Source organism: Bombus affinis, chromosome 1 (genome assembly GCF_024516045.1).
Source record: "Bombus affinis isolate iyBomAffi1 chromosome 1, iyBomAffi1.2, whole genome shotgun sequence".
In the NCBI taxonomy this organism is placed as follows: Eukaryota; Metazoa; Arthropoda; class Insecta; order Hymenoptera; family Apidae; genus Bombus; species Bombus affinis.
Genome location: NC_066344.1, coordinates 20,368,080 through 20,394,459, shown reverse-complemented (window position 1 = coordinate 20,394,459; position 26,380 = coordinate 20,368,080). Strand labels below are relative to the sequence as shown.

At 38.3% G+C, this 26,380-nt stretch overlaps 2 protein-coding genes and 1 long non-coding RNA gene across 8 annotated transcripts in view; 1 reads left to right on the top strand and 2 right to left on the bottom strand.

Moving 5' to 3' along the window:
- LOC126917643 (aminopeptidase N-like) overlaps nucleotides 1-26,380 on the bottom strand; it is a 143,167-nt gene that overhangs the window by 44,665 nt on the left and 72,122 nt on the right. The window lies entirely within an intron of this gene.
- LOC126918181 (uncharacterized) overlaps nucleotides 1-26,380 on the top strand; it is a 61,249-nt gene that overhangs the window by 29,958 nt on the left and 4,911 nt on the right. The gene's annotated exons all lie outside the window — the stretch shown is intronic.
- LOC126917633 (aminopeptidase N-like) overlaps nucleotides 11,214-26,380 on the bottom strand; it is an 87,863-nt gene continuing 72,696 nt past the window's right edge. For both annotated transcript variants that reach the window (XM_050724731.1, XM_050724739.1), the window contains 5 exons: nucleotides 25,393-25,670; nucleotides 24,496-24,689; nucleotides 16,783-17,088; nucleotides 16,605-16,683; nucleotides 11,214-11,720 (listed from right to left, as the gene is read on the bottom strand). In XM_050724731.1, the coding sequence (XP_050580688.1) occupies nucleotides 11,493-11,720; nucleotides 16,605-16,683; nucleotides 16,783-17,088; nucleotides 24,496-24,689; nucleotides 25,393-25,670 (1,085 nt within the window). In that variant the 3' untranslated portion in view covers nucleotides 11,214-11,492. The remainder of the gene's footprint in view (nucleotides 11,721-16,604; nucleotides 16,684-16,782; nucleotides 17,089-24,495; nucleotides 24,690-25,392; nucleotides 25,671-26,380) is intronic.

The following is a 26,380-nucleotide window of genomic DNA, read 5'->3' as shown; positions in this document are numbered from 1 at the left end:
TAGTGTTTCTGGTTTGCTATAGTGTATTGGTTTGTTTCTGTATTCAATTGTTATGGGTGTATGATCGGAGCTGAGCTCGAGGTTGGGTGTTATTTTTGGTTTGTTTGTGTTTAGTCCCCTTCTAACTGCAAAGTCCAGAAGATCTGGTTTTTTGTTCAGGTCAGTCGGCCAATGTGTCGGTGTTCCTGTGGATAATATATTGAGGTTATTATTTCTAATGTATTTTTCCAGTGTTCTGCCTCGAGGTATAGTGTTTCTTGACCCCTATAGCGTGTGCTTTGAGTTGTAGTCTCCCGCTGCGATGTACTTGTCCCCTAGGTCCTGCAAGTATTCTTCCCACATTTGTGATGTTATTTTATATCGCGAAGGCACATATACTGTTGACAACTGGAAGTAGTTGCTGCTAGTTTGAACTGTAACGGTGGTTGCTTGTAAATATTCTTAGCTAACTTGGCTGTGTAGATAATGTTTGATATCGTTTCTGACTATCACTGCTGTCCCTCCCTGAGCTTTTCCTGAGGGGTGTTTGGTATCATATATGGTGTAGTATGGTATTTTCATGTAGCTTTTTGTAGTGAAGTGAGTTTCTGAGACAAGCAGTATGTCTATATTGTTATTGTATATGAATGCTTTAATTTCGAGGGCCCGTTGTTGTAGGCCGTTTGAGTTCCAGGCTGCTATTTTTAGAGTGTCCGATTTTATTTTTTGCTTAGCACGTTTGTAAGTAGTTGTAGCATGACTGTGATTTTTTGGGTTTGCTGTCTGAGTACTGCGTTTTGTTCGTTTATCATTCTGGTTAGCATTTCGGTGTGAGGCGTGTATGGCGTTATGTTGTCGTCGGTGATAGTAGTAGTTGCCGGCTGTAGATGTCGCTGCTGGGGAACTGCGAATTATTCTTTATTTTGATGCGTGGTAGAAAAATAGGATCACGGGCTCCGGGAGTCGAACCCGGGTCCCGAACGTTCGAAACCTAGAGCTTTTTTTTTTCTTAACTTTGTTTATTAATTCCAGGTTTTTTACAAATTTTTTTTACATGATTTTTTTTCCAGAATAAACGCTGAATTCTAATTGTAGGGTGGTACAGGCAAAAGTACCGATACGCGACGGTACGACGTAGCCATGCATTATTACATTCTTTTCTCTTTTTTTTTTTTTTTAAGATTATTATTGTTAAATAAGATAAAATTAAGCCGCTGTTGCGCTGTGCTTATGTACGATATTTTAATTTATGTCCTGAAAGCCTGGACGCAAAAACAGGACAGTTCGCTAGCCTATTAGGGAGGGGCTGGGAGGGGATGGACTGGGAGGGTGGGGAGGGGTGTTCTGTGGGATTAGTATAATATTTGTTTATCTATTTACATATTTACATATTTACATATTTACACTTTTATTCGGTGAGCGTTGCCGTTCTGTGGCTCTTTATCTTGTTGTTTTTTGTTGTGAATTCCGTATCCACCAATATTTTTTTGTGTTTTTTCTGTGTTTGTCTTCTGTATCCTTTTGGGGGAGGGCCATGTTGTATCTCCACCTAGTGTCTGCCGTGCGGCCATCTAGGTTTTCCTCGTATTGAATAGATTTCATTCCTATTTTCCTTTGCATATGATAAATTATGGGTATGTTGTTTTGGTCTTGGAGATAGTTTCTTTCGTCTAGGTATAGAAAGGCTTCGGGGGGGATGTAGCCTGTTAACAGCGTGTTTTTGAAGTATGCGTCGTTTGGGTATAAGCAGCCGAAGATTAGGCTGTTTGATCTTCGCGGCTTGCGAGAAGTGATTTCTCGTTAGTTTTAGGATGTGACAGTCGATGCGGTGGATGTTGGCTAAGTCGTATATTTTTTTGTTTTTTATGTATTTTCTGTATCCGCTGTGTTCTGATCTGTAGATGCTCAGGCAAGCTCTGATGCATTTTCTTTCAAATATGCGAATTTTTTCCATTATTGACGCTGGTATGTTGTACCATATTGGGCAGCCGTAGGTTATAATGGGTCTTATTAGCGATTGGTAGCACATGATTTTTACTTTGCTATCGAGAATTCTGGAATAAAACAGCCTTTTTGTATTCCAAAAAGCTTTGCTGGCTTTGGAGAGTTGGATTTCGATGTGTTGCTTATAATTTAGTTTTTCATCTATGTTTATTCCTAGGTATTTTACGCAATTTTTGTGTGGTATGAGGTTCTCTTCGTTTGCTTTTTCTTTTAGGCGGAATTTCCTGACTTGTTCCCTTTCAGCTGGGCCGATTTTGCTTGTCATGGGTCTGAATAGTATGGTTTCGCATTTGCTTGCGTTAATTTTTAGTTTCCATGTATGATAGTAATCGCTGATTTGGTTAAAGAGTTCTTGCAGTTCTGTTCTTATCGTTTTGGTTTTGCGGCCTGTTACGTAGATGATTAGGTCATCCGCGAAGGCTATGGAGCGTTTGTGTGTGGATGTGTTGAGGTTAAAGAGGTTTAGTAAGTCGTTATTGTAGATGCTGAAGAGTAGCGGAGAATTTACTGTTCCTTGTTGCAGGCCGTTCTCTATGGAGAATTCTTTGCTTGAAGTGTGCGAGCCGTCGGTCATTATGAAAGTTTTGTTTGTTATCATGTCCCATACTATTTTGATTAGGTATTCGGGGAAGTTCTTTTTAATCATTTTGTAAATGAGTCCTGGGATCCAGACGGTGTCGAAGGCTTTTTCGATGTCTATTAGGCAGGCGGCTACTCGCTGATTTGCGTTAAGTGCCCAGCAGATATCCGACGTAAGTTTATTTATTGCGTGGATTGTGGAGTGTTTGTGGCGGAAGCCGAATTGGTTTTCCGGGATTATCTTATTTTTTGAGCAGAAGGCTGCTAGGGGGTTGTTTATGATCATTTCGTATACTTTGCTTATGTTGGGGAGGAGGCTTATGGGTCGTAGGTTTGCAGGTGATGAGCCGTCTTTATTTTTTTTTTTGTAATGACTATGAGTTTGGCTTTTTTCCATTTTTTGGGGAAGTACGTATTGTTTAGTGCATTATTAAACAGTACTGTGTAGTACCATTTTATTTTGTTTGGTAGGCGTTTGAGCGAGATGTTTGGGATGCCATCGAAGCCGGCGGATTTTTTGTTGTTTAGCGTGGAGAAGATTGTGCTTAGTTGATTGAAGTTTGTAAAGTAGTTTATTTCTGGGTCGGGCTGTTTGGGGTCGTCCGATGTGTTTTCGTTTGAGAATGTGCAGACTGTTTTGTTTAGCGCTATGTCTTGTTTTATTTTATTTTTTAGTATGTTTGTTTCGGCGATGATAATTCTGTTTAATTGTTCCCGGCCCATGTGTTCGTTTTGTGTGTGAGTTTTGGCGAAGTGGGTGCCGATAATGTCTAGTTTTTCCGTTGTTTTTGATATTATGAAGTTGCCCTCTGTGTCTTTGTTGGTGTTGTGTATCTCGATGCCTGCTTCTTGTATGAGGGAGGCTTTTTCTGGAGGCAGTTTGAGGGGCGGGATGGAGTTTTGTTCCTTTGGTCTGAAAATTTGATTTATCTGCGGGAACATGCTAGCAGAGTCTTTTTTGGAGATATTTTTTATTTTATTTGTCCAGTATTGATTTATAGAGTTTGCGAATTCTTGTTTTAGTTGTGATTTTATTTCGTGTAGCAGGTACTTTAGGAATTCTATGTCTTCTCTTTTGTCGTAGGAGTAGTTGAGTCTTAGGTTGTTTAATTTCGATAGTATGTAGCTTTTATCTCGTTGTAGATTTTTTATTTTATAGTTTATATATGGCTCGCAGGAGTCTTTTTTTTTAAATGTCGGTACGGATTCTTGTAGGGCGATTTGTATATGTTTTTCTATTTCGTCTATGAACGAGTCGATTTGTCTGTCTGTTAGGTTGACATTGTTGTAGATTTTTAGGTCGCAGTTCTGTTCAAGCAGGTTTTGGAACTTTTTCCAGTCTGTCTTTTTGTAGTTGTACCTGGGTGTTTCGGTCTGCGTTTCGAGTGTTAGGTAGTCGGATGTGCTTTTGCTTATCTGAAATACTATGGCGTTATGGTCGCTGTCGTAGTCTATGGTTTTGAGAGTGTTATTTGGTCGTAAGTTTTGGAATTTTATTCGGGCGTCTGCTAGGCATATGTCTAGGTAGGAGCGTCCTTTTGGGTAAGATGGTAGCTCGGAGCCATAGAGGTTTGTTTTGTAGAAAATGCTTTTATTGTCTAGCCAGGTTCTGACGGAGTTTCCTCTCGTGTTGTTTATTTCGTTTTTCCAGCTGGTATGTTTGGCGTTAAGGTCACCGGCTATTATGTAGTAGTTTTCCTGTTTGTCGAGCTGTAAAAGTTGGAAGAGGTTGTCGAATTCGTCGTTAAATTGTTTCTGGTTTCCGTAGGCTGCGTAGGCTGCGGAGATAAATAAGTTTTCCTTATTGTTTATTTTTATTTTTATGATCGTCGTCTCTAGGATTTTGAAGTTTGTTATTTTGTCGTTTTGTATTGTTTTGAACTTCAGGGGGTTTTTTATGAGGATTGCCGTTCCTCCTCCTTGGGTAGCGTTTGGTCTGTCGTGTCTTATTATAGAGTAGTTTTTGTATTGCACCTTATGTCTATAGTTCAGTTTGGTTTCTGAGATAAGTACTATGTCGGGGGTTTCTTTCTTAATTAGTGTTAGCAAGCTGTATCTTTTTTGGTTTGAGATTAGTGAGTTGGCGTTTATTGATATGATTTTCAGATGTTTAACTTTTATCTGGTTTATTTTCTGCTGTGATTGGTGGGTGGGTGTGTTTTGGCTAATCTTCGTCTATATTTTCGATGATGTTGAAGATGGAATCGATTCTTTCTTCATGCGTATTTAGTGCTTTTTTGATTTCGTTTAGTTGTGTTTGTTGGTCGCTTAGAGCTTTTAGTATGCTTTTTTTGAAGTCTTCAATGACATTTATTATGCTTATTTGGGGTGAGTCTATTGTTGGGTTAGGGTTTTGTTTGACTTGTGCCGCTATGTTTGTTACTTGCGGACTTGTCTCGTTTATACTTGTTCTTTGTTTTACTATGTCCGCGAACTTTAGCTCGGGGACGTACTTACGGCTTATTTTGGCGATTCTTTCCATTTTTGTTGTTTTTGCTTTGGTGATTTTTTCATTAATCTTTTTCCGTAATTCGACGAGTTTTGGACATCCTTTGTATGATGCAGGATGTCCGTAGTTTTTGCAGTTTACGCAGTAGATTTTTTCTTTGCTTACTGCCGCTTCTTTTTTTATTTTGCACTCGCCTGGCCCGTGCGGTTCAGTGCATTTTACACAGCGATAGTTTAGGTTACAGTTTTGTGCTGTGTGGCCTATTCGCTGGCATTTGTAGCACTGCGTGATATCGTTTTTTTTAATTTTTTCCCAGGCTATTTTCAGATAGTTAAGTCTGTTTATTTTTAGTAGGTTCCCAATGTTGGTATCGGGGGAAACTTGGATTATATAGATTGGGAGCAATGTGTTGTTCTCCCTTGATTTTCTAGTTGTGAATCGCGTTACTTTGGTGAAGTTAACTTCTTCTATTTTCAGGGCTTTTAGGTCTTCTAGGATTTCCACTTCTGTGTAGCTGTTTCCTAGCCCTTTTAGTAGGTATGTGTGGGGTTTTTGAGATTTTGGGGTATATGTGAAATAGGCCGTGTTGGCTGCGGTCAGTATTTTTTTTGTGTTCGCGTGGTCATTTAGGTTTTGCAGATAAAGTACGTGCTTACCTGAGTGGATTCTTTTGATATGGAAGTTCTTGATTTTGAGGGACTTTTCCATTAGTGCTATAGTGTCTTTCGGGTCTTGTAACGTTATGTTGATGGGGGGTGGCCTGGCCCCTTTTGCTGATGTGGGGGGGGGTCTGCCTGGTCTTCAGCGGGGTGGCTGGGTGGCAGGCCCTTGTGCGTTTGGTTTTTCAGTACTGATGAAGGTTGCGGTGTTTTTTTTTTCGGCGGGGCGGCGGAGGGGGGGGGGTGCTTGTCCGGGCGGTATAGCTTTTGCTTGTGGTTATTGGTGGCGTGACCGGGCGAGTGGGCTGTCTGGTTGCCTTTTCCCTTAATACGTCGTTTTTTTTTTTAATGTTATCGATAATGTTTTCATGCGGTTGCGGTGTGCTGGGGTCTTGGGCTTGGAGGGCATCGAATCTGTTTTTTAATGTGATAGTCATTGGTTGAGGTTGTCGGCTTCTTCTTTGTTTCATATTTTCGTTTTTATCGTCGCGCTCTTCTTGTGAGTCGCTTTCTTCTCCTTTTAAATTTTCTAGTTTGGGGTTTATTTTGTTCCTGGTTACCAGGTTTGGGGGCGGATTGAGTTTCCGCGTCTTTTGTGTAGCAGTTCTTATGCTGCTATCTTTAATTATTTGTTGTTTTTCTATTTTTCTTTTGATTCCTTTTTTTGACGGGTTTATGGCGGATTCCGCCTCCTTGGTTTCGAATTCATTCCTTTCTTCTTCTATTTTTAAATTGATTCTAAAGTGGTTGATGTTGTCACTATTTTTTCACTGTTTAGCACTCTTTTTGTTTCTCCTTTTTTTTTTTTTGCTCTCTCACTGTCTACTGTGCACTGTATAGCTTGCCGCGCTCACTGTTAGGGCCTACGCCTGTTTATCCCTTAGGGCCGAGAGGTCCGACCTGCTCGAAGGATTACGGTCAACTGATACCAACAACTACCAATAGCACAGTGAGAGCGCTAACCACTTCGCTACCGTGTCCGTTGCTTAGTTAGTGTCGCGTAGCGTTATTTGTTGTCGAGTGCCGCTACAGGTGTTATTTATGGATTGTTTGAGCAGTTCTTTGATTTCTGCAGTGTCATTGTTACTATTGCTGTGGTATTGGTTGTCTGTATGTTTCGATTGGCTGGTTACTTGAGCGTAGCATAGACTACCAATGGTGTTGGTGCTGATGGGTTTGGTGTTTGTTGCTTGCTCTGTATTTGGTATTATTTGGGGTTTTGTGCTGTCTTGTTGGGCTTGTGTGCTAGTGATTGTCCTGCTTCGTAGGGGCGAGAACAGTTTGCGTTGTAATTGTTTCCTAGCTTCGCAACCTTTATAACTGGCTGGGTGTTTTCCGTTGCAGTTGTAGCATTTAACCTCCTCTATTTTTCCCGTGGATGGGCAGTGTATCGTAAGATGATTTTTTGCGCATTTAACGCATGCCGGGGTTCTATTGCAATAGTTTTCAGTGTGTCCGTATCGTTGGCACCTTATGCATTGTGGGATTTCTTTTTTATGTCTGGGCGGCTCCACTTTTACTATTGTGTTTAGTAATTTTTCTATATCGTATATTTCTTTGTTGTTGTTTCTAGGTTCTAGTTCAACTAGGAATAGGGGTAATGGTTGTTTGGTATCGTATTTGTTAATGTTATTAATTGTCCTTACCTGGTGTCCGATTTTTGCCAGTTCTTCACTTATTTTTCCGGTATTTGTTTTTGGGTATAGTCCCCTGATTACTGCTTTGTAGCTTTTGTCAGTTTTGAGTTGAAAAGTGTGATACGCTGCGTTTTTTTCCTTTAGTGATCTTGTCACTTTTCTGAATATTTCTGGGGTGTTGGTTTGCACTTTCGCCTGGTCTATTTTTATCTGTTTGATAACATAGTTGTCTTTCCCTGCAGTGTTGTTTAGGAGTTCTATGAGGGGGTCAATTATTTTCGCATCAATGTATATCGGTGGTGGTTTGGGGATGCGGTTTGTCGGACTTTCCGTTTGGTCCGTTGCTGCCTCTTCTGTCAGTGCGCTGAATGGATTATGCAGCTTGATATCTTGTAGCCATTGTTTTTTTTCAAATGTATCAATTTTCATCGCGCTTGCGAGCGGGGTTACCTTCCGTTTTTTGCTGGAGGTTGCCACCGTCCAGTTTTCTTCATGGTGTATTGGTACGTTTTCCTCTCCGTCGGATTGTGTTTTTTTCCATGATATCGTCTTTTTTCTCTACATATGTAGAGTCTGTTGCTCTATTTATAAAATATATGTCTCCTGCATTGGTTATTATCCACCAATGTGGAATCTGCATGATTCCACGTTTTGTCAATGGGCGTTTACTTTGTCGTTTTCTCTTCCCTCTTGCCGCACTTGCACTGGAGCACTGTTTCGCACGTCTGTTTAGGTCGCTTGCCCAGGCGGATCTGATATTATTACATGAGAACAAAAATGAATTAACCACAACATTCAAGAACCTGAGTAATTGATTGCTTAAAATAAACTCGAGATCAAAATATTGAGTAATATTGAATTGAATGGTTCCGTTATATTATCGTTATATTATTACTATTATTTAATATACTATTATTTGATTTGTGAAACATGAATTACTCCATTCTTGCATGATTAATACAGCTTAGTAAAGTCAATTGATACTATAAACTCGAAGTCGAAAAAACTGGGCTCAATCCATATTTGTTCTCAATGCTTTATATATAAAAATTAATAAATAAAAACTTACTGGTCAAAAAAATCGTCTTTAGTAATGCGGGCTAAAGATTGGAGAATTATTAACTTTTGTGCAGCAAATGTCGTATCTGAATAAAGTGCCCACAAACGGTTCCAGGATTCAGGATCGTTTTGTTCAGCAAATACGATAAAATAAGAATATTGGGTGGAAAGCTAAAAAATAAAATCCGTGAACCATCTGTTTTAGCATAATTTATAAATAAAGTAGTACCTCCCGCAAATCTCCTTATATGTATTTGCAAAAAAGAAATTTAATAAGATAAGAGTGTAGTATCGTGGACAAAAGGCTTAAGATATCGGCCAAACCGTAAACAATGTCGCGAGAGCCGCGGCATCGTTAGGTACATCAATATGTCATCGGTCCTTTCAAGTGGATAGTTTCGTGGAAAGGGCCTGCGTGAGCCTGGCCACGGGCGTTTCTGGACACGTGTCCGATAGAACGGGAAAAGACAAAGAGACACTAAAGACAGTGTTAGTTGAGACGCCGGCGAGAACGAATGCAAACGGAGTGTAGTCTGAGTTGAGAAGCGAGAGCGTGCGAGTGCAGAAGCTGAAGACTAGAGTTGTAGAGTTGTAGAGTTGCTAGCGTTGTAGAGAGATCAAGTTGTTTGAGTTATAGAGTTGCGAGAGTGATTTGAGTGGAATAAGACTTTTGTGTTTTAGTTCAAGTTGAACATTTATCGTTCTCTGTCCAATTAATCTCTGTTATTTTTATTTATCTTAAATAAATAGTATTAGGAGAATTTTATAGATCTAAATTATTTCTTCAGGAGTGAAAAAAAGGCATAATGAAAAAGGTTCATATGAGCATGGCTCTATCTGACCTTGTTTTAAACTTATAGTCACTATGAACAAAAAATATATGAAACTTACGTACAAAAGTGCGTTTCTAGAGCAGATATTTTAAAAAATGTACCAAAAAAGTAATAATTACTGATATATTGATTTTCCACAAATTTAGCATGAACTTTTCAAGCAGCGCAACACAAAATATTTATTTTCTAGAATATTTGACAGCGATTTATCCAAGAAAGTTCCGTTAAATCAGGTCAAATTCATCCCAATAGCTCGAGTGAGTAGATTATATTATTTATGGCCACTGTATATTGTTGCACTAGAAGGGCTTTCAATTTCTTCTGTAGGATGTTGGACTTGCTGCACCATTTTCTCATAGGATGTAGTAGGATGGAATTTTGCTGTCGCCGATGCTATATTTTTAAAAACATATCTGCAAATATCTCCGTAATCAGAGACAGTTGCAGTTCTCCTTTTTATTCTTTTTAAATAACGACGAAATTAAAAAGCTGTTGCTCTAATAAGATTAGTTATTGGGAGTTTAAACACCTTTGCTTGTACTTCCGTTATTACTTGTTGACACTTGTTTGTAAACACGTTTTATCTCTCCGAGGGTTCGACGGAGAGTCCTTCAATTCCCATATTCTATTAAAGATATATTATACACATATCTTTTGTTATAGGTACTTTTTAATTATAACAAATTTAATCAATTTCACTTGCAGAACGAGAAAGATGTATATACTAAGGGATTACCTGTCAAAGGTAAGTATCACTTTCACCCCTTGCCTTATCCATTTCTCCCTCAAATTATTATCTAAAAAATATCAATTTTTTTATTCTCTTTATTATAATTCTCTTTTTTTAATTTATTTCTAAGTTAATTTATACTCATTTAAATATCTTGCTGTAATTATTATCATACAGGTTATGGCGGAAATCGTAACACAACGGGGCAAGGGGTGATTCTACATAAAAAACTAAGAACAAATTTTGGCATAACGCTTTTTCATCCGAGGCTCCGTTTTTAAGAAAATCGAGTTTGAAAATTTGACAAGTATATCTAAATTTGGATTAATTCCCGAATTAAAGAAGAATAAATAGTCGATAGGAATTTAAATTGCATGTGAAAATAAGTAAAAAATGTAGAATAAAATTTTCTCATTTGATGCTTTGTTGCTTCAAGAAAGATACATTTGAAAATATGTCATGCGTGTGTATCAGATCAGTTCGTAATTAAACAAATTCAAAGTTTACTTTCGTGAAAATGAGACTTTGAACGGAAAAATATTCTTTAATATTTTAAACAGATTTTTACATGCATGATAATCTCGTATTAATTAGTCCAGTTGAAGTATACTTGACAAATTTTCAAACTCGATTGTCTCTGGAACGAAGCGTCATATGAAAAATTTGTATTTTATATGTTTAACTTATTTTTTCATAGAGATCCATTCCGTGCCCGGTTATTTTTATGATTTCCGATCTACTCTGTATAAAAGATCGTTACATTAGCAATTATACCATAATCATTGTTGCGAGATATCTCGGGAATCACATAGAAAGGACGTAGTACACGACAAGTTGAAGAGTTAAAAAGTTGGAATCAGCTAGGGTTAACAAGCCTGATGAAGTCAGAAGGTTAAAATTATACATGTATATTGTTTTATTTCGAGCGAAAATATAAGATTATAAAAGTCACTCAATTCTTTATTTATTTTTAAGTCTCTTTATCATATATCTATATTTATACATTTACAATATTATTTATAATATTATAAAATATTAAGTTATTAAACACTAACTGGTGTTTTAAGTAAATGACATAATACCTATATACATACATGATTGCACCAATGCATGTAACATTTACCATATAAATTATGCATCTTAATTAATATGTAACATATTTCTAAACAGCTTCATACGATTAAAATTACCATTTATTTTTCATGTTCTAATGATATTCTTTTTCTTTGTTAATATTATTGTAAATAGATTAAATTGTACGAATTAAATAAGTAAATCCAGAACGACATTATGATTTCACTCTTTATTATACATTTTTTAACATAGTATAAAAATATATTTGGACCAAACATCATTCCCTACAATCATTATTACACATTAAATTATAAAAATATTCCAAATCTTCACGTATTGTATATTATATCTCTCTATCGAATCATTGATTCCATGATCGTGTTAATGTATTCTATATAGATGATCATTCTCGATTTGTTCTAGTACTTGATTGTATCTTTATGCGCCTCGGTTTTTCGATGAACCAATTAAATACATTCCAACTACAGTTCACCTGAATAAGGTTCTAATAATATCTAAAATATATGTTGAGACTGCAATGAAAATCGTTTCAGACGACAGCACACGGGAGGAGTTGAAATAGTCCCTGTGAGTGTACAACCAGTTCTCAATAGTTTTTTGATGGACGTTAAGCCATACCAAATTTCCGATTGCCTTCACTAAGGTAGTATGAACAATGTCTGGTTCAAATCTCTCCTTCGCCAAAAACGTAATTAACTGTCAAGAAAAAAATTATTGCATACTATTAATTATTAATAACTGGAGAAACTTACTCAAAATGATGATAGATATATTTACTAGTATGAAGTTTAAGTTACTACTATATAATGGAGAACCACAAGGAAGGAATATAATCAGCAATTATTAATCCCAATAACCAGTTATTGAATATATAAAAAATGTTGAATGCTATAATTTTGAATATATCCTTGATTATAATCATTTATAATATTTCATAAATCTATTACCTATTTTGAGGACCTTTATATCTTTTGATATATAAACTCGTCATATCTTTTGCATGTGCTTTCACATTATAATTATGAAACTTTCTAGTACTAGAACAATTGTGAATAGCACGTCTAAACATTTGTTCGTATAAGTTTTCTTCGGATACATTCTGTATCTCTTTTCACTGTTGGCTATTGTACTAACGATTCTTTGTACGAACATAAGTACCAAAGTATACGTCAAATATATTGATTCAGTTCCGCCTGTGCTGGCGACCTAAACGGACGAGCGAAACAGTGCTCTAGTGAAAGCGCGGCAAGAGGGAAGAGAAAGCGACAAAGTAAACGCCCATTGACAAAGCGTGGAATCACGCAGATTCCACCAATAAAAATAACCAACCCAGGAGACACATATTTTATAAATAGAGCTACAGACTCTACATATGTAGAGAAAAAAGTCGATATCATGGAAAAAACACAATCCGACGGAGAGGACAACGAACCAATACACCATGAAGAAAGCTGGACGGTGGCAACTTCCAGCAAAAAACGGAAGGCAACCTCGTTCGCAAGCGTGAGGAAAACTGAAACACTTGAAAAAAAAACAATGGCTTCAAGATATCAAACTGCATAATCCATTCAGCGCACTGCCAGAAGAGGCAGCAACGGAGCCAACAGAAAGTCCGACAAACCGTATTCCCAAACCACCACCGATATACATAGATGTGAAAATGATAGACCCCCTCATTGAACTACTAAACAACACTGCAGGGAAAGACAACTATGTTATCAAACAGATAAAAATAGACCAGGCGAAAGTGCAAACCAACACCCCAGAAATATTCAGAAAAGTGACAAGATCACTAAAGGAAAAAAACGCAGCGTATCACACTTTTCAACTCAAAACTGACAAAAGCTACAAAGCAGTAATCAGGGGACTATACCCAAAAACAAATACCGGAAAAATAAGTGAAGAACAGGCAAAAATCGGACACCAGGTAAGGACAATTAATAACATTAACAAATACGATACCAAACAACCATTACCCCTATTCCTAGTTGAACTAGAACCTAGAAACAACAACAAAGACATATACGGTATAGAAAAATTACTAAACACAATAGTAAAAGTGGAGTCACCTAGACATAAAAAAGAAATCCCACAATGCATAAGGTGCCAACGATACGGATACACAAAAAACTATTGCAATAGAACCCCGGCATGCGTTAAATGCGCAAAAAATCATTTAACGATACACTGCCCATCCACGGGGAAAATAGAGGAAGTTAGATGCTATAACTGCAACGCAAAACACCCAGCCAGCCATAAAGGTTGTGAAGCTAGGAAACAATTACAACGCAAACTGTTCCCGCCTCTACGAAATAGGACATACACTAACATACAAGTCCAACAGGACACCACAAAACCCCAAACAATACCAAATAAACACTAAACACATCAGCACCAACACCACTGGTAGTCTAAGCTACGCTCAAGTAACTAGCCAATCGACACACACAGACAACCAATACCACAGCAATAGTAACAATGACACTGCAGAAATCAAAGAACTGCTCAAACAATCCACAAAGAACACCGAAATGCTAACCAGAATGATAAGCGAACAAAACGCAGTACTCAGACAGCAAACCCAACAAATCACAGTTATGCTACATTTACAAACAATATTTACAAACGTGCTAAGCAAAAAATAAAAACGGACACTCTAAAAATAGCAGCCTGGAACTCAAACGGCCTACAACAACGGGCCCTCGAAATTAAAGCATTCATATACAATAACAATATAGACATACTGCTTGTCTCAGAAACTCACTTCACTACAAAAAGCTACATGAAAATACCATACTACACCATATATGATACCAAACACCCCTCAGGAAAAGCTCAGGGAGGGACAGCAGTGATAGTCAGAAACGATATCAAACATTATCTACACAGCCAAGTTAGCTAAGAATATTTACAAGCAACCACCGTTACAGTTCAAACTAGCAGCAACTACTTCCAGTTGTCAACAGTATATGTGCCTTCGCGATATAAAATAACATCACAAATGTGGGAAGAATACTTGCAGGACCTAGGGGACAAGTACATCGCAGCGGGAGACTACAACTCAAAGCACACGCTATAGGGGTCAAGAAACACTATACCTCGAGGCAGAACACTGGAAAAATACATTAGAAATAATAACCTCAATATATTATCCACAGGAACACCGACACATTGGCCGACTGACCTGAACAAAAAACCAGATCTTCTGGACTTTGCAGTTAGAAGGGGACTAAACACAAACAAACCAAAAATAACACCCAACCTCGAGCTCAGCTCCGATCATACACCCATAACAATTGAATACAGAAACAAACCAATACACTATAGCAAACCAGAAACACTATGCAATAAAACCACCAAATGGCAAACTTTCAAAGAAATAATAGAAAGCAAAATAAACTGCAACATCCCGTTGGAAACTCCTGAACACATAGAACAGGCAGTAGCAACATTGACAGCAACTTGCAAAGGAAATAAAAAACAAAATAAAGGAGCACGACAATAACGAATTCGCAAAGTTCATAGGGACACTCTCCACAAACGAGAACACCAACTACTCACTATGGAAAGCTACGAAAAAAATAAGGAAGCCAATAATACCCGTCCTAGCAATCAGAAAAGCAGATAACACATGGGCAAGAAGCAACGAAGAACAAGCTGAAGAATTCTCCAACCACCTCTGCAACACGTTCACACCACACATTATCAACAACGGCAACCTCGAAAGTCATCCAGAGGAGGATTCACAAACCACTATTACCACAACCGACAAGGAATACACCATACCTAAAACATCGGCACAAGAAATTAGAAATATAATTGATAAAACAAAAAACAACAAAGCGCCAGGAATCGACCTAATCAATGGTAAAATCTTGAAAAACCTTCCGCCAAAAGCAATAAGACTAATGACAATAATATTCAATGCAATTCTAAGAATTCAATACTTCCCCAAACCATGGAAATTAGCACAGATCAAAATGTTACATAAACCAGGCAAAGACCCGCACCAAACTGCATCTTACAGACCAATATCACTGCTTCCAGTATTTTCCATAATACTGGAAAATATAATATATTGCCGGATAAAAACAATAATAGAGACAAAAAAACTAATACCGGATCACCAATTTGGTTTCAGAAACAAACACTCCACGATAGAGCAAATGCAGAGGCTTATAAACAAAATAATAGTAGCACTAGAAAACAAGGAATACTGCACAGCCCTCTTTATAGACATAGAGAAAACATTCGATAAAAGTAACCATGAAAGTCTACTACAAACAATTAGGAAACAATTCCCGGAACAAATGCACCAATTAATAAAATCTTACTTGAGCAGCAGAACCTTCGTAATAAAAATCAAGGATACATACTCTGAAGCTAAAGACATGAAGGCATGGGTTCCGCAAGGAAGCGTCATAGTACCAATACTATACACATTATACAAGGCGAACATACCAACAACTACCAACAGCACAGTATTGACATTCGCGGACGACACAGCTATACTAGTCAGGCATACTAACCCAGAAACGGCAGTCAAAATACTACAAGAACATATCATAAAAATAGAAAATTGGCTACAAGAAAAACAAATAAAAGCAAACCCCAATAAATGCAACCATATTACATTCACGCTACGAAAAGAGATACCACCAAACATCCTATTGAACGGCACGCATATAACGCAAACAAAGCATGTCAAATACCTAGGACTCCATTTAGATACGCAACTCACATGGAAACTACACACCAAATCAATAGTAGAAAAAATACAGAAAACAAGGAGACAAATGCATTGGCTAACAAGCCGAAAATCCAAATTAAGCATAGAAAATAAATTAAAAATATATGAAACGATCATAAAACCAATCTGAACGTACGGAATACCACTATGGTGGTCGGCAGCAATGAGCCATATAAACAAAATAGAGGTAATACAAGCTAAAATCCTTAGAACAATAGTAAACGGACCTTGGTACGTCAGAAACGAAGACATACGGAGGGACCTGGGAATCCCAACGGTCAAGGAAGAAATTAGCAGATACTCAGAAAAATACAAATCAAGAATAGCAACACACCCAAACCGGCTAGCTGCGGAAACGTACAAAACCATAAACATGGACAGAAGACTGAAATGGAAGCACCCAGCAGACCTCATAAAGGACATAACCAAGCAAACACGATGATGGTACCCCGCTGGGGGTAGCCATTCTAGATGCTAATATAACTGTTAAAAAATTCCACCAAATGTCCATATTGGACTAATTATGAATGTCAATAAATAAATAAATAAATAAAATATATATCTTTGATTAGCCATGATGTCCTTTTCAATTCTACTCTTCTTATATCAAAATGATTGAAAACATTTATAAGTTAGATCAGACAAAGGAAACGCATGAGTGCATGAAGAACGACAATAAGAGCATATTTCCATAAGGAAAAAGGAAAATTACATTAGAGACTATGTTAAAATTCATTTTGTGATAAAGATCGACCTATGCATTTAATTAAAATAAAAAGAATTAAAATAAAGTTTTAAAGTTAACATATTTTAATTAAACGTTATCGTACCTGCCTAAATTGTTCCTTATTTGTAATTGCGCTTGCAATTATGTCAACACTAGATTTGATGATGTCTTCGGCTTTGTTCCTGAAATCAAGAAGTTCTGTAGATTATACCGAATCAATCACACCTCTATATTATTTGGTCGGATTCTCAACGATGAAAACAATTCCAATTGTTAATTACAATTTTTTTATCTTCTCAACTTCGCTGGAGAGCACTTCGAGAGCAATGCTGACACCCTTTACGTTCTGAGATATTACATCTAGAACTGCATTATCAAATGTCACAATTGCGTTTTCCTGAATGGACATGTGCAAGTATTCCTTCAGAAGATCTACTGACTGGGAACATGCCAAGAGAGAAAATAAACTCTTTTTTTCGCCTTCGTCCTTCGTTTTCAGGAATTCGGTCAGAGTGTAGTTCCATGCTTCTTTATTTGCAGATCTTATTCCGTCGCAGAGAATATTGTCTTTCAAGTCAATGTCGAATCTGTAAATAAAGTAATTACTTTTTTGTTAAAAAAATTCATCTTGCACTGTACATATTGACTATCTCAATATCGGCAATATCATTTAATTCTGCTTCGATCCACCATTTTTTGTGACTCAACGACTTGCTTTCGTTTCAATCGAAAAAATGGGTTTCTAATGTTTCAAAGAAACTTTTAGCATGCAATTGAAAACAGGAATAACGCATACTAATTAACGATTATTTCTCTCAATCATAAGAAATATTCTATCGATGGGAAATGATATAGAAAACGGGATACAGTCAGGAATTTATATTATATTCATATTATATATAATATATTTATATATTGTATATATATATATATGTCGGAGATGAAAGAATACTGGAACCTTCCCTTCGGAACTTTGGGAAGACCCCTAGTATTGTAATTTAGATTTCACCATAGCCGAATTAAGAAACTGTTGTCATTCGATTCGACTGTACTTATTTGAGATTTATGATAGTGAGCTCGGGCTCGAGGCGACAACCAGTCGCCGAACGTAGTCGCGGTCAAGGGATGAACGTTTTGTCTAACAAAGGCATGAAGTAACCCTATAGCTCTCCTTAAAAGAAATACTTAGGACGGGGCACGACGGTAAGCATTTCAACGATTTCTGTCCCGTGGCTCGCCACACGCAGACTCTATTCTTTGAGTAAGATGATTACCAGATGTCGACGCGTCTCCACAGTACATGTTCAGCTAGCCCGAGGACCTGCTATAAATCTTAAGGTCTGTTTAACTAAAGTCCTTCAAACCGACAAACATTCCTCGTCCCAGCTACGAGAAAATAGGAGAAATCTATTTTTCTCACCAACGACGCTTCCTCTTCTCGAACTTTCTCCTAAGGGCGGCTAGCACCCTTCCCTAACCACCAACATGGAAATTGACCAATTAACAGTAACGCCAATTTCCCTCACTTTCCGAATGAAGGCTTTTCTCCACGAATCCGATGATTTCGTGCCCTTGGGCACACCCATCATAGTTTTCCTCGACAGCGTTACCGTGATGGAGAACGACTCTCCGGTACGATCTCAAAGACGATTCAAGTAACTCTCAGATACGGAGTGATTGCCTCGTGCATTAACATTGAGTACAACTTAGACGCTGAGGAAAAGTAGAGTCCGTCATCCCCTTGACCGCGGATTCGTTAGTGAGCCCAGGATCATTGTCATTAGCTTCTCGAGTACCTAATTATCCGATTACTTGTCCAATTCCATCATAGTCATATTTGCACTAGTAAATATCTCCTCTATTGCATAATGATCCCGTCTAGCGCCAATAGGGATTCGTTTCACGCCCTCAACCCTAACTCAAATCTTAACGCCGCCCCGACATCAGAAGTGGGATCAGTGCCGATTATAACAGTGCTAGAACTTACGATCATCGTGCTCAAGTCGCAAGTCGTGCGCAATTCAGTCGCTAGTGCAAATCGAGTGTGAGACCTAACAATTATCGCTACCACGTTTTAACCCTTAAAATCGCGTGCTCCGACTCCGCTGCATGGGGTGCAGCTGCCAACCTGATTATGGAAGGAAACTATAATTTCAATAACGAGTGGCGAGTCGACTTCTACGTACTGGAAGCACCAACGGATAGATCAAGTCATCTGGGTGAGTCGTTTCCATTTTACTCCGATTCGGGAGCCGAGCGTTCACTAATTAAAGTGTCCGCGGTCTCGAGATTTTCTGGCAAAGGAATGACTGACATATTAGTAATGCGAGGAGTAGGGAATACCTGTATTAAACATACGCCTCCCATTTGTTCATTGTGTGTATTAATGATTTTTACATCGAAGATAATTTCTCATGTCCTTGCTGATAGTTATTTGAAATATGATGTCGCGATTAGTTGCGGAACTCTAAGTCTGGTTTTCGACGTAACATTACACAAAATAGCCTCGCTATGTGTAAAACAAAAATGATTGGTGTCTGTAATGAAACCACTGCAAACGAGATCGTCGTTAATGAAGTTGACGCTGATGTACATGGTAATAATAAAAGTCGATCAATTTCTCTTCTCGACAAATTCAAAGATTCATTCGTTACGGGTTTCCTACGTATTCGCGTAAATGCAGGCCGGTTAGAAATACGATTAATTGATCCTAACACCACCGTAGGAGGAAGTCCTTATAGACTTAGCGAGGAGGAGCGAAGAGCGGTACGTGAGAAAACAAGCGTTCTAATTAAAGCAAAGATTATAAGGCCTAGTAATTCGCCATTAGCGAGCCGTAACTCGTGAAGAAAAAAAAAACGGCTCAGATAGATTACGAGTGGATCCCCGAGATCTAAATCAAAGTATCGTCGCGGATCGGTACCCTTTACTCCTTATTGCGGATCAAGTCGCGAGACTGCAAGAGGCGAGATATTTTATTAGCCTGGATATGGCCAGCGGGTTTCACCAAATTTCTATTTATCCTAATCCAACGGAGTTTACAGCGTTCGTTACCCCGACAGACAATGTGAGTAGATAACGATGCCGTTTGGACTGAAAAATTGCACCGTCCGTCTTTCGGAGGGTCATTCGCAAAGCCTTAGGTGACCTCGCTCATTCGTATGTTGTTATTTGTTTCAATGACGCCCTAATTATTGCCAACTCGATAGATCAAGCTTTAGAAAGATTGAACACCGTATTAGATACCCTCGTAAAAGCCGAATTCTCTTTTAATTTTGCGAAACGTTCTTTTCTAAAGACATCGGTGCTCTATTTGCGATATGTAATTCATAACGGAGAAGTTCGTCCTAACCCGGGTAAAATACACACCTTAAGTTCTTCACCTGTGCCAACGACCGTTACACAGTTCAGGCAGTTCATAGGGTTAGCTCCGTACTTCCGAAAATTCATCCCTAAATTCTCACAGATGATGAAATCCCTGTATGCGCTCATCTCAGATAACAGAAATATAACTTGGACAGATAGACACGAGAAAATAAGACAACAGGTAGTTTCCGCCCTGACCGACGCGCCGGTGCTAACGATATTCAACCCCAATTACCCGATAGAACTACATACTGACGCTAGCTCGGAGAGTTACGGGGTGATTTTGACGCATCAAGCCGAAGGTAAGAACAAGGTAATAGGGTATTACAGTAAAAGAACCAGCCCCGCGGAACCCAGATATCACTCCTATGAACACCATACATTAGCTATCGTAAACGCCGTAAAACATTTCTGTCACTATCTATAGGGACGGGAATTTCTTGTCGTCACGGATTGCAACTCGTTGAAAGCTTCGAGTAATAAAGTACATTTAAATGACAGGGACCATAGGTGATGGGCTTACTTGCAGACTTTTATTTTTGACATTATGTATCGGGAAAGTAAACGGACGGCTCACAAATTTCTTGTCGCGAAACCCCACAGGCGTTGACCTTATTAAATTCGACAAAATCAAAGAGAAAATAGTTGACTGGCCGAAATTTCGGAAGATTGGCTATTAGCGGGACAACGTTGTGATTCTCAAACCTTGGAAATCGTCAAGGGATTGCAAAACGATGGACTCGCGGAAGACATCGCGAATACATACGAATTACGGTTCGGTACTCTGCACCGTAGGATACAAAGAAAAGGCAGGATTCTCTGTGTACCTACAGTCCCAAGATGTTTTAGATAGTCTGTTATTAACCATGTGCACCAGTCAGTTATGCACTTAGGTTGGGAGAAAACGCTGGAGAAACTATACGAGTATTACTGGTTCGAAGGGATGGCGAAGTACGTTCGCCGATTCATTGAGAACTGTCATGCTTGTCATGTTTCGAAAGCTAGTTTAGGTAAGATACAAGCCGAACTGCATCCTATACCTAAGACCAGCATACCCTGGCATACGGTCCACATGGACATAACAGGCAAGTTGAGTGGTAAAAGCAATTCAAAGGAGTACGTCATTGTTTTGATCGACGTCTTCACTAAATTCGTATACCTGCATCATACTCGTAAGATAGATTCCCTTAACACCATTAAAGCGCTTAAATCCGCTATATTTTATTCGGGAGTCCCTGCCGGATAATAGCAGATCGGGGGAAGATGTTTTAAGGGTAAAAGAATTTCGAGAATTCTGCGAAAGCAAACGAATTAAGGTTCACTTGATAGCGATCGGTGGTAGTAGAGCCAGTGGACAGGTAGAGCGTGTTATGGGTACATTGGAAAATATGTTCACGGTAGTAGAGACGACCGGGCGGCCGTGGCAAGACGCGATTGGGGAAATACAGTTGGCTTTGAATTGCACCACCAACCGCGTGACAAACTCGAGCTCATTAGAACTACTAATAGGTAGAACGGCAAGACTTCACGATCTGTTGTTACCCGATAACATCAAAAGTATCGATATCTCCAATATAAGACGACAGGCAATAAAGTGGATGGAAACTAGTGCTAGGTATGATGAGGATGGATTTGACAAAGCTAAAGCTTAAGCGGTTAGGTTTAATCTCGGTGATTTCGTATTACGCAAGAATGAGGAAAGGAATCAAACCAAACTAGATCCAAAATTTAGAGGTCCATTTGTAATAGCAGAAGTCTTGGAAGGGGACAGGTATATCTTAAGGACATTAGACGGTAAGCGACCGTACAAGTACAGTCACGACAGGTTAAGGAAAATGCCAGATGGTTGCACCCCTGCCGAGTTGGATGTCTGTAGTGAAGGCAATAACAGTGACCATGACGATATGAGCACTTCGACCTCGGAAGATCAGTAGCACTATGCCAGTAACACCCGGCAGAGCGAGTTCGCACGTGTTTCGGGGAAATAATGTGATAAAGCTCAGAGAGAACGTGTGATGTAGTTCAAACGCTTTTTGTGGTAATAGTGTGATGAGGCTCAGTGAGAACATGCGATGTGACTCGTATGCATCTCGGGGCGACAGTGTGATGAGGCTCAGTGAGAACATGCGATGTGACTCGTATGCATCTCGGGGCGACAGTGTGATGAGACTCAGTGAGAACATGCGATGTGACTCGCATGCATCTCGGGGCGACAGTGTGATGAGGCTCAGTGAGAACATGCGATGTGACTCGTATGCATCTCGGGGCGACAGTGTGATGAGGCTCAGTGAGAACATGCGATGTGACTCGCATGCATCTCGGGGCGACAGTGTGATGAGGCTCAGTGAGAACATGCGATGTGATTCGTATGCATCTCGGGGCGACAGTATGATAAGGCTCAGTGAGAACATGCGATGTGATTCGCATGCATCTCGGGGCGACAGTATGATAAGGCTCAGTGAGAACATGCGGTGTGGTTCGCATGCATCTCGGGGCGACAGTATGATAAGGGCTCAGTGAGAACATGCGGTGTGGTTCGTATGCATCTCGGGGCAACAATATGGTAAAGCTCGGTGAAACCGTGGAACAAAGCTCTATGTGCTCACACGATCTAGAAGACCGAGATCCTTTGGAGTGCGAAATCGAAAATGGTCCATCATGCCGATACGATCCGACTAATAACCTGCAGAATGCAACTATCACCTTGAGTACTAACTATAACGCTACTAATTTTCATTATCTTTTATTTCTTTGCTGCCAAACCCCCGAACAGGATTTGTTGCTACACTGGACCCTTGCCTTATTCGAACATCTAGTTAAATTGTGAATAATGTCAATTGTATCGAGTCTAATGTTAGGAAACTCAATATTTTAGTTACACACGAGGACGTGTGATAGTCAGAATGGCCGTGTCGGAGATGAAAGAATACTGGAACCTTCCCTTCGGAACTTTGGGAAGACCCCTAGTATTGTAATTTAGATTTCACCATAGCCGAATTAAGAAACTGTTGTCATTCGATTCGACTGTACTTATTTGAGATTTATGATAGTGAGCTCGGGCTCGAGGCGACAACCAGTCGCCGAACGTAGTCGCGGTCAAGGGATGAACGTTTTGTCTAACAAAGGCATGAAGTAACCCTATAGCTCTCCTTAAAAGAAATACTTAGGACGGGGCACGACGGTAAGCATTTCAACGATTTCTGTCCCGTGGCTCGCCACACGCAGACTCTATTCTTTGAGTAAGATGATTACCAGATGTCGACGCGTCTCCACAGTACATGTTCAGCTAGCCCGAGGACCTGCTATAAATCTTAAGGTCTGTTTAACTAAAGTCCTTCAAACCGACAAACATTCCTCGTCCCAGCTACGAGAAAATAGGAGAAATCTATTTTTCTCACCAACGACGCTTCCTCTTCTCGAACTTTCTCCTAAGGGCGGCTAGCACCCTTCCCTAACCACCAACATGGAAATTGACCAATTAACAGTAACGCCAATTTCCCTCACTTTCCGAATGAAGGCTTTTCTCCACGAATCCGATGATTTCGTGCCCTTGGGCACACCCATCATAGTTTTCCTCGACAGCGTTACCGTGATGGAGAACGACTCTCCGGTACGATCTCAAAGACGATTCAAGTAACTCTCAGATACGGAGTGATTGCCTCGTGCATTAACATTGAGTACAACTTAGACGCTGAGGAAAAGTAGAGTCCGTCATCCCCTTGACCGCGGATTCGTTAGTGAGCCCAGGATCATTGTCATTAGCTTCTCGAGTACCTAATTATCCGATTACTTGTCCAATTCCATCATAGTCATATTTGCACTAGTAAATATCTCCTCTATTGCATAATGATCCCGTCTAGCGCCAATAGGGATTCGTTTCACGCCCTCAACCCTAACTCAAATCTTAACGCCGCCCCGACATATATATATATATGTATATAGTATCGTGGACAAAAAGTATAGTATGTAGTATCGTGGACAAAAAGGCCTACGATATCTGTCGAAACATAAACAATGACGTCAGAGGCGTGGCGTTGTCGGGTCAATCAATGTGTCGTCGGTACTTCAATGGAATAGCTTCATTGAAAAGGCCTACGTGACCCTGGCCGCCGGTGTTTGCGGAACACATGCATGGTGGGGCGAAAAAAAGGCCAAGGGTTGCGAGAAGTTAAATTGTCAGTTGAGAAGTCCGAGTGAGTGAGTGCAGAAGCCGGAGAGTGCGAGTGGAGGAGCCGGAGAGTATGAATCGGGAAGTTGAGAGTCTAGTATGATAATAAGACGTACGACGACATTGTAATCAGTTCGATGTATTGAGTATTGCTTGTTAAACTAAAACTTAACACCAAATAAAACATCATTACTTGTCCTTCCTCTAAGGCCCATTAAGATATTACATATATTCTCTAATTAACTTTTACTGTCGCGTGCTACATAAGTTTTCGTCTAATTATGGCAATCGTCATTATTCAATAAAATGCATTTACGTTTAACAATTGGAAAACAATATAATCGCAAGATTTGAAAATGATATACACCATCGATAAATCTTCATTTATTGTGAATAAATCAACGATAAAAGGTAGGGAAGATTAAAAAAGAAACAAGTGATAGCAAAAATAGCAACTTACGATCTACTGGAATTACTTAACCATGCGTTGAACTCTCTGTTGGTATAACTTTTGCATTCGTCAACACCAGCTCTGCAGGCCCATCCCATTGCGTATACCCTAAGAAGTTTCACGATATCGAGCTCTTCGCCTTTCTGATACGGCTCATACCTCACTTGACTCGTCACGGATTTCATTATTGTCCGAATATAACTCTGCAACGATTTTGAACTTTTATTTAAAAAAAAAAAAAAAAAATAGAAAAATTACTTACATTAGAGTAAAAAGATCTTTCGGAAGGAATATAATATGTGCAGCCTTCTTATTACGTAAATTCGATTTCTTCTGCCTACTATCTTTTGTGTAAAATTGCCTATTGTCTGTTTTAAAATAGAAAACGTGCAAGACCGTAAATATTATGAATGAACATGATATGTAAAAATCTATAAAATATCCAGAGTACAGTACTCGGTTTAGTATTTAATAGGTAAACTAAATTTCTGTCCTTGTCTTAATCCTTTAGTTGTGTTCATAAAATTATGAATTTGCATAAATATTCGGAGGCTGCTTATCATAGAATGATTGGACAAACATTAAATTAGAAGAGATCGCTTATAGCCATTTTTCAACGTGTGTATAATGATATATGACTACTATATTGTTTAGTCAATTAAAAACTTAATTTTTAAAATATACAAAGTTAATAATTCTATAAATTAGAAATAATTAAAAACAATTTCTCTATCACCAATAGAATAGCCGTTATTAATATAACTATTATAGAAAAATAGTTCATACGTGCTCGACATATATTACCAACTCGACTATATAATTATCAAAATGAATAAAATATATCAAAAATTATGAATTAAAATATTAACTTCTTTAAGTCATATCATGTTATAAATATATGTATACCATGAAAATATTATATTGCTCCGAAGTACGTAACATGTCGTGCAAGAATTGCATATTGTTGAAAGTCGTACGCCAGGGCACGTAATCTGTTTCTCTCTCAAGGTAAAGTGTGAGTGTCAATGCAACCGTATAGTTCAATCGGTTAGTACGAGCCATGTTTAAGGCATCATCGATTAACTGAGCACGGTTCAAGACGTGGATATTCTTGTAGTTATCCGAATTCAGCTGCATCGACAACAGTTTCCACATTTCTGGCTCATAATTCACGCGATAATAACCTAAAACAAACCGAGTAACTAATAATTAAAAAATGAAAGTATGTGTGTGTTATCCATTTTGCAAAAATTAGACCAATTCAGATATATTTATAATAACGGTTGGCTTAATTATCTTGCACGCTTTTTAAAAAATTTAGTTAAATATAAATATAATACATACACATTTTTTATAACGTTAAGATATACTTTTACAGTATAATAAATATTTGAATTTTTTTACAAAATAGTTAAACCATTAAAAATTGTTGATTTTTCAGATAACACAATTATAAATTAAGAACATGTTGTAATTGTCTGATTTATATATTACAATATTAAATTATTATGACATTTAAAGCTACGATAATTATTATTGTATTGAAATATTTATAGGAATACTTTTTCAAGATTTGTAAGCTTCGTAGATCGAAATTTGAATTTGCAATTCTTAGAAAGCTACATAATAATAAACATGTTGTTTCTAACTACTACACAAACATGTTGTTGTTAATTATGTAAATATTTCATATGTTTTCATAGCAACTATATTTTACGAAATTGAAAATTCATTCAATTTAAGTTTTATTTGTGCGTAATTAAATCACTATAAATTCTTGCATAAAAATAGTTTGTTTCTTTCTAGGCAGTAACTTAAGCACCAGTTTATTATTCAAAAAGTTAAAATTATTTTGTATTATATATATATGTTTTAGTTAATAGTTTAAAAACAG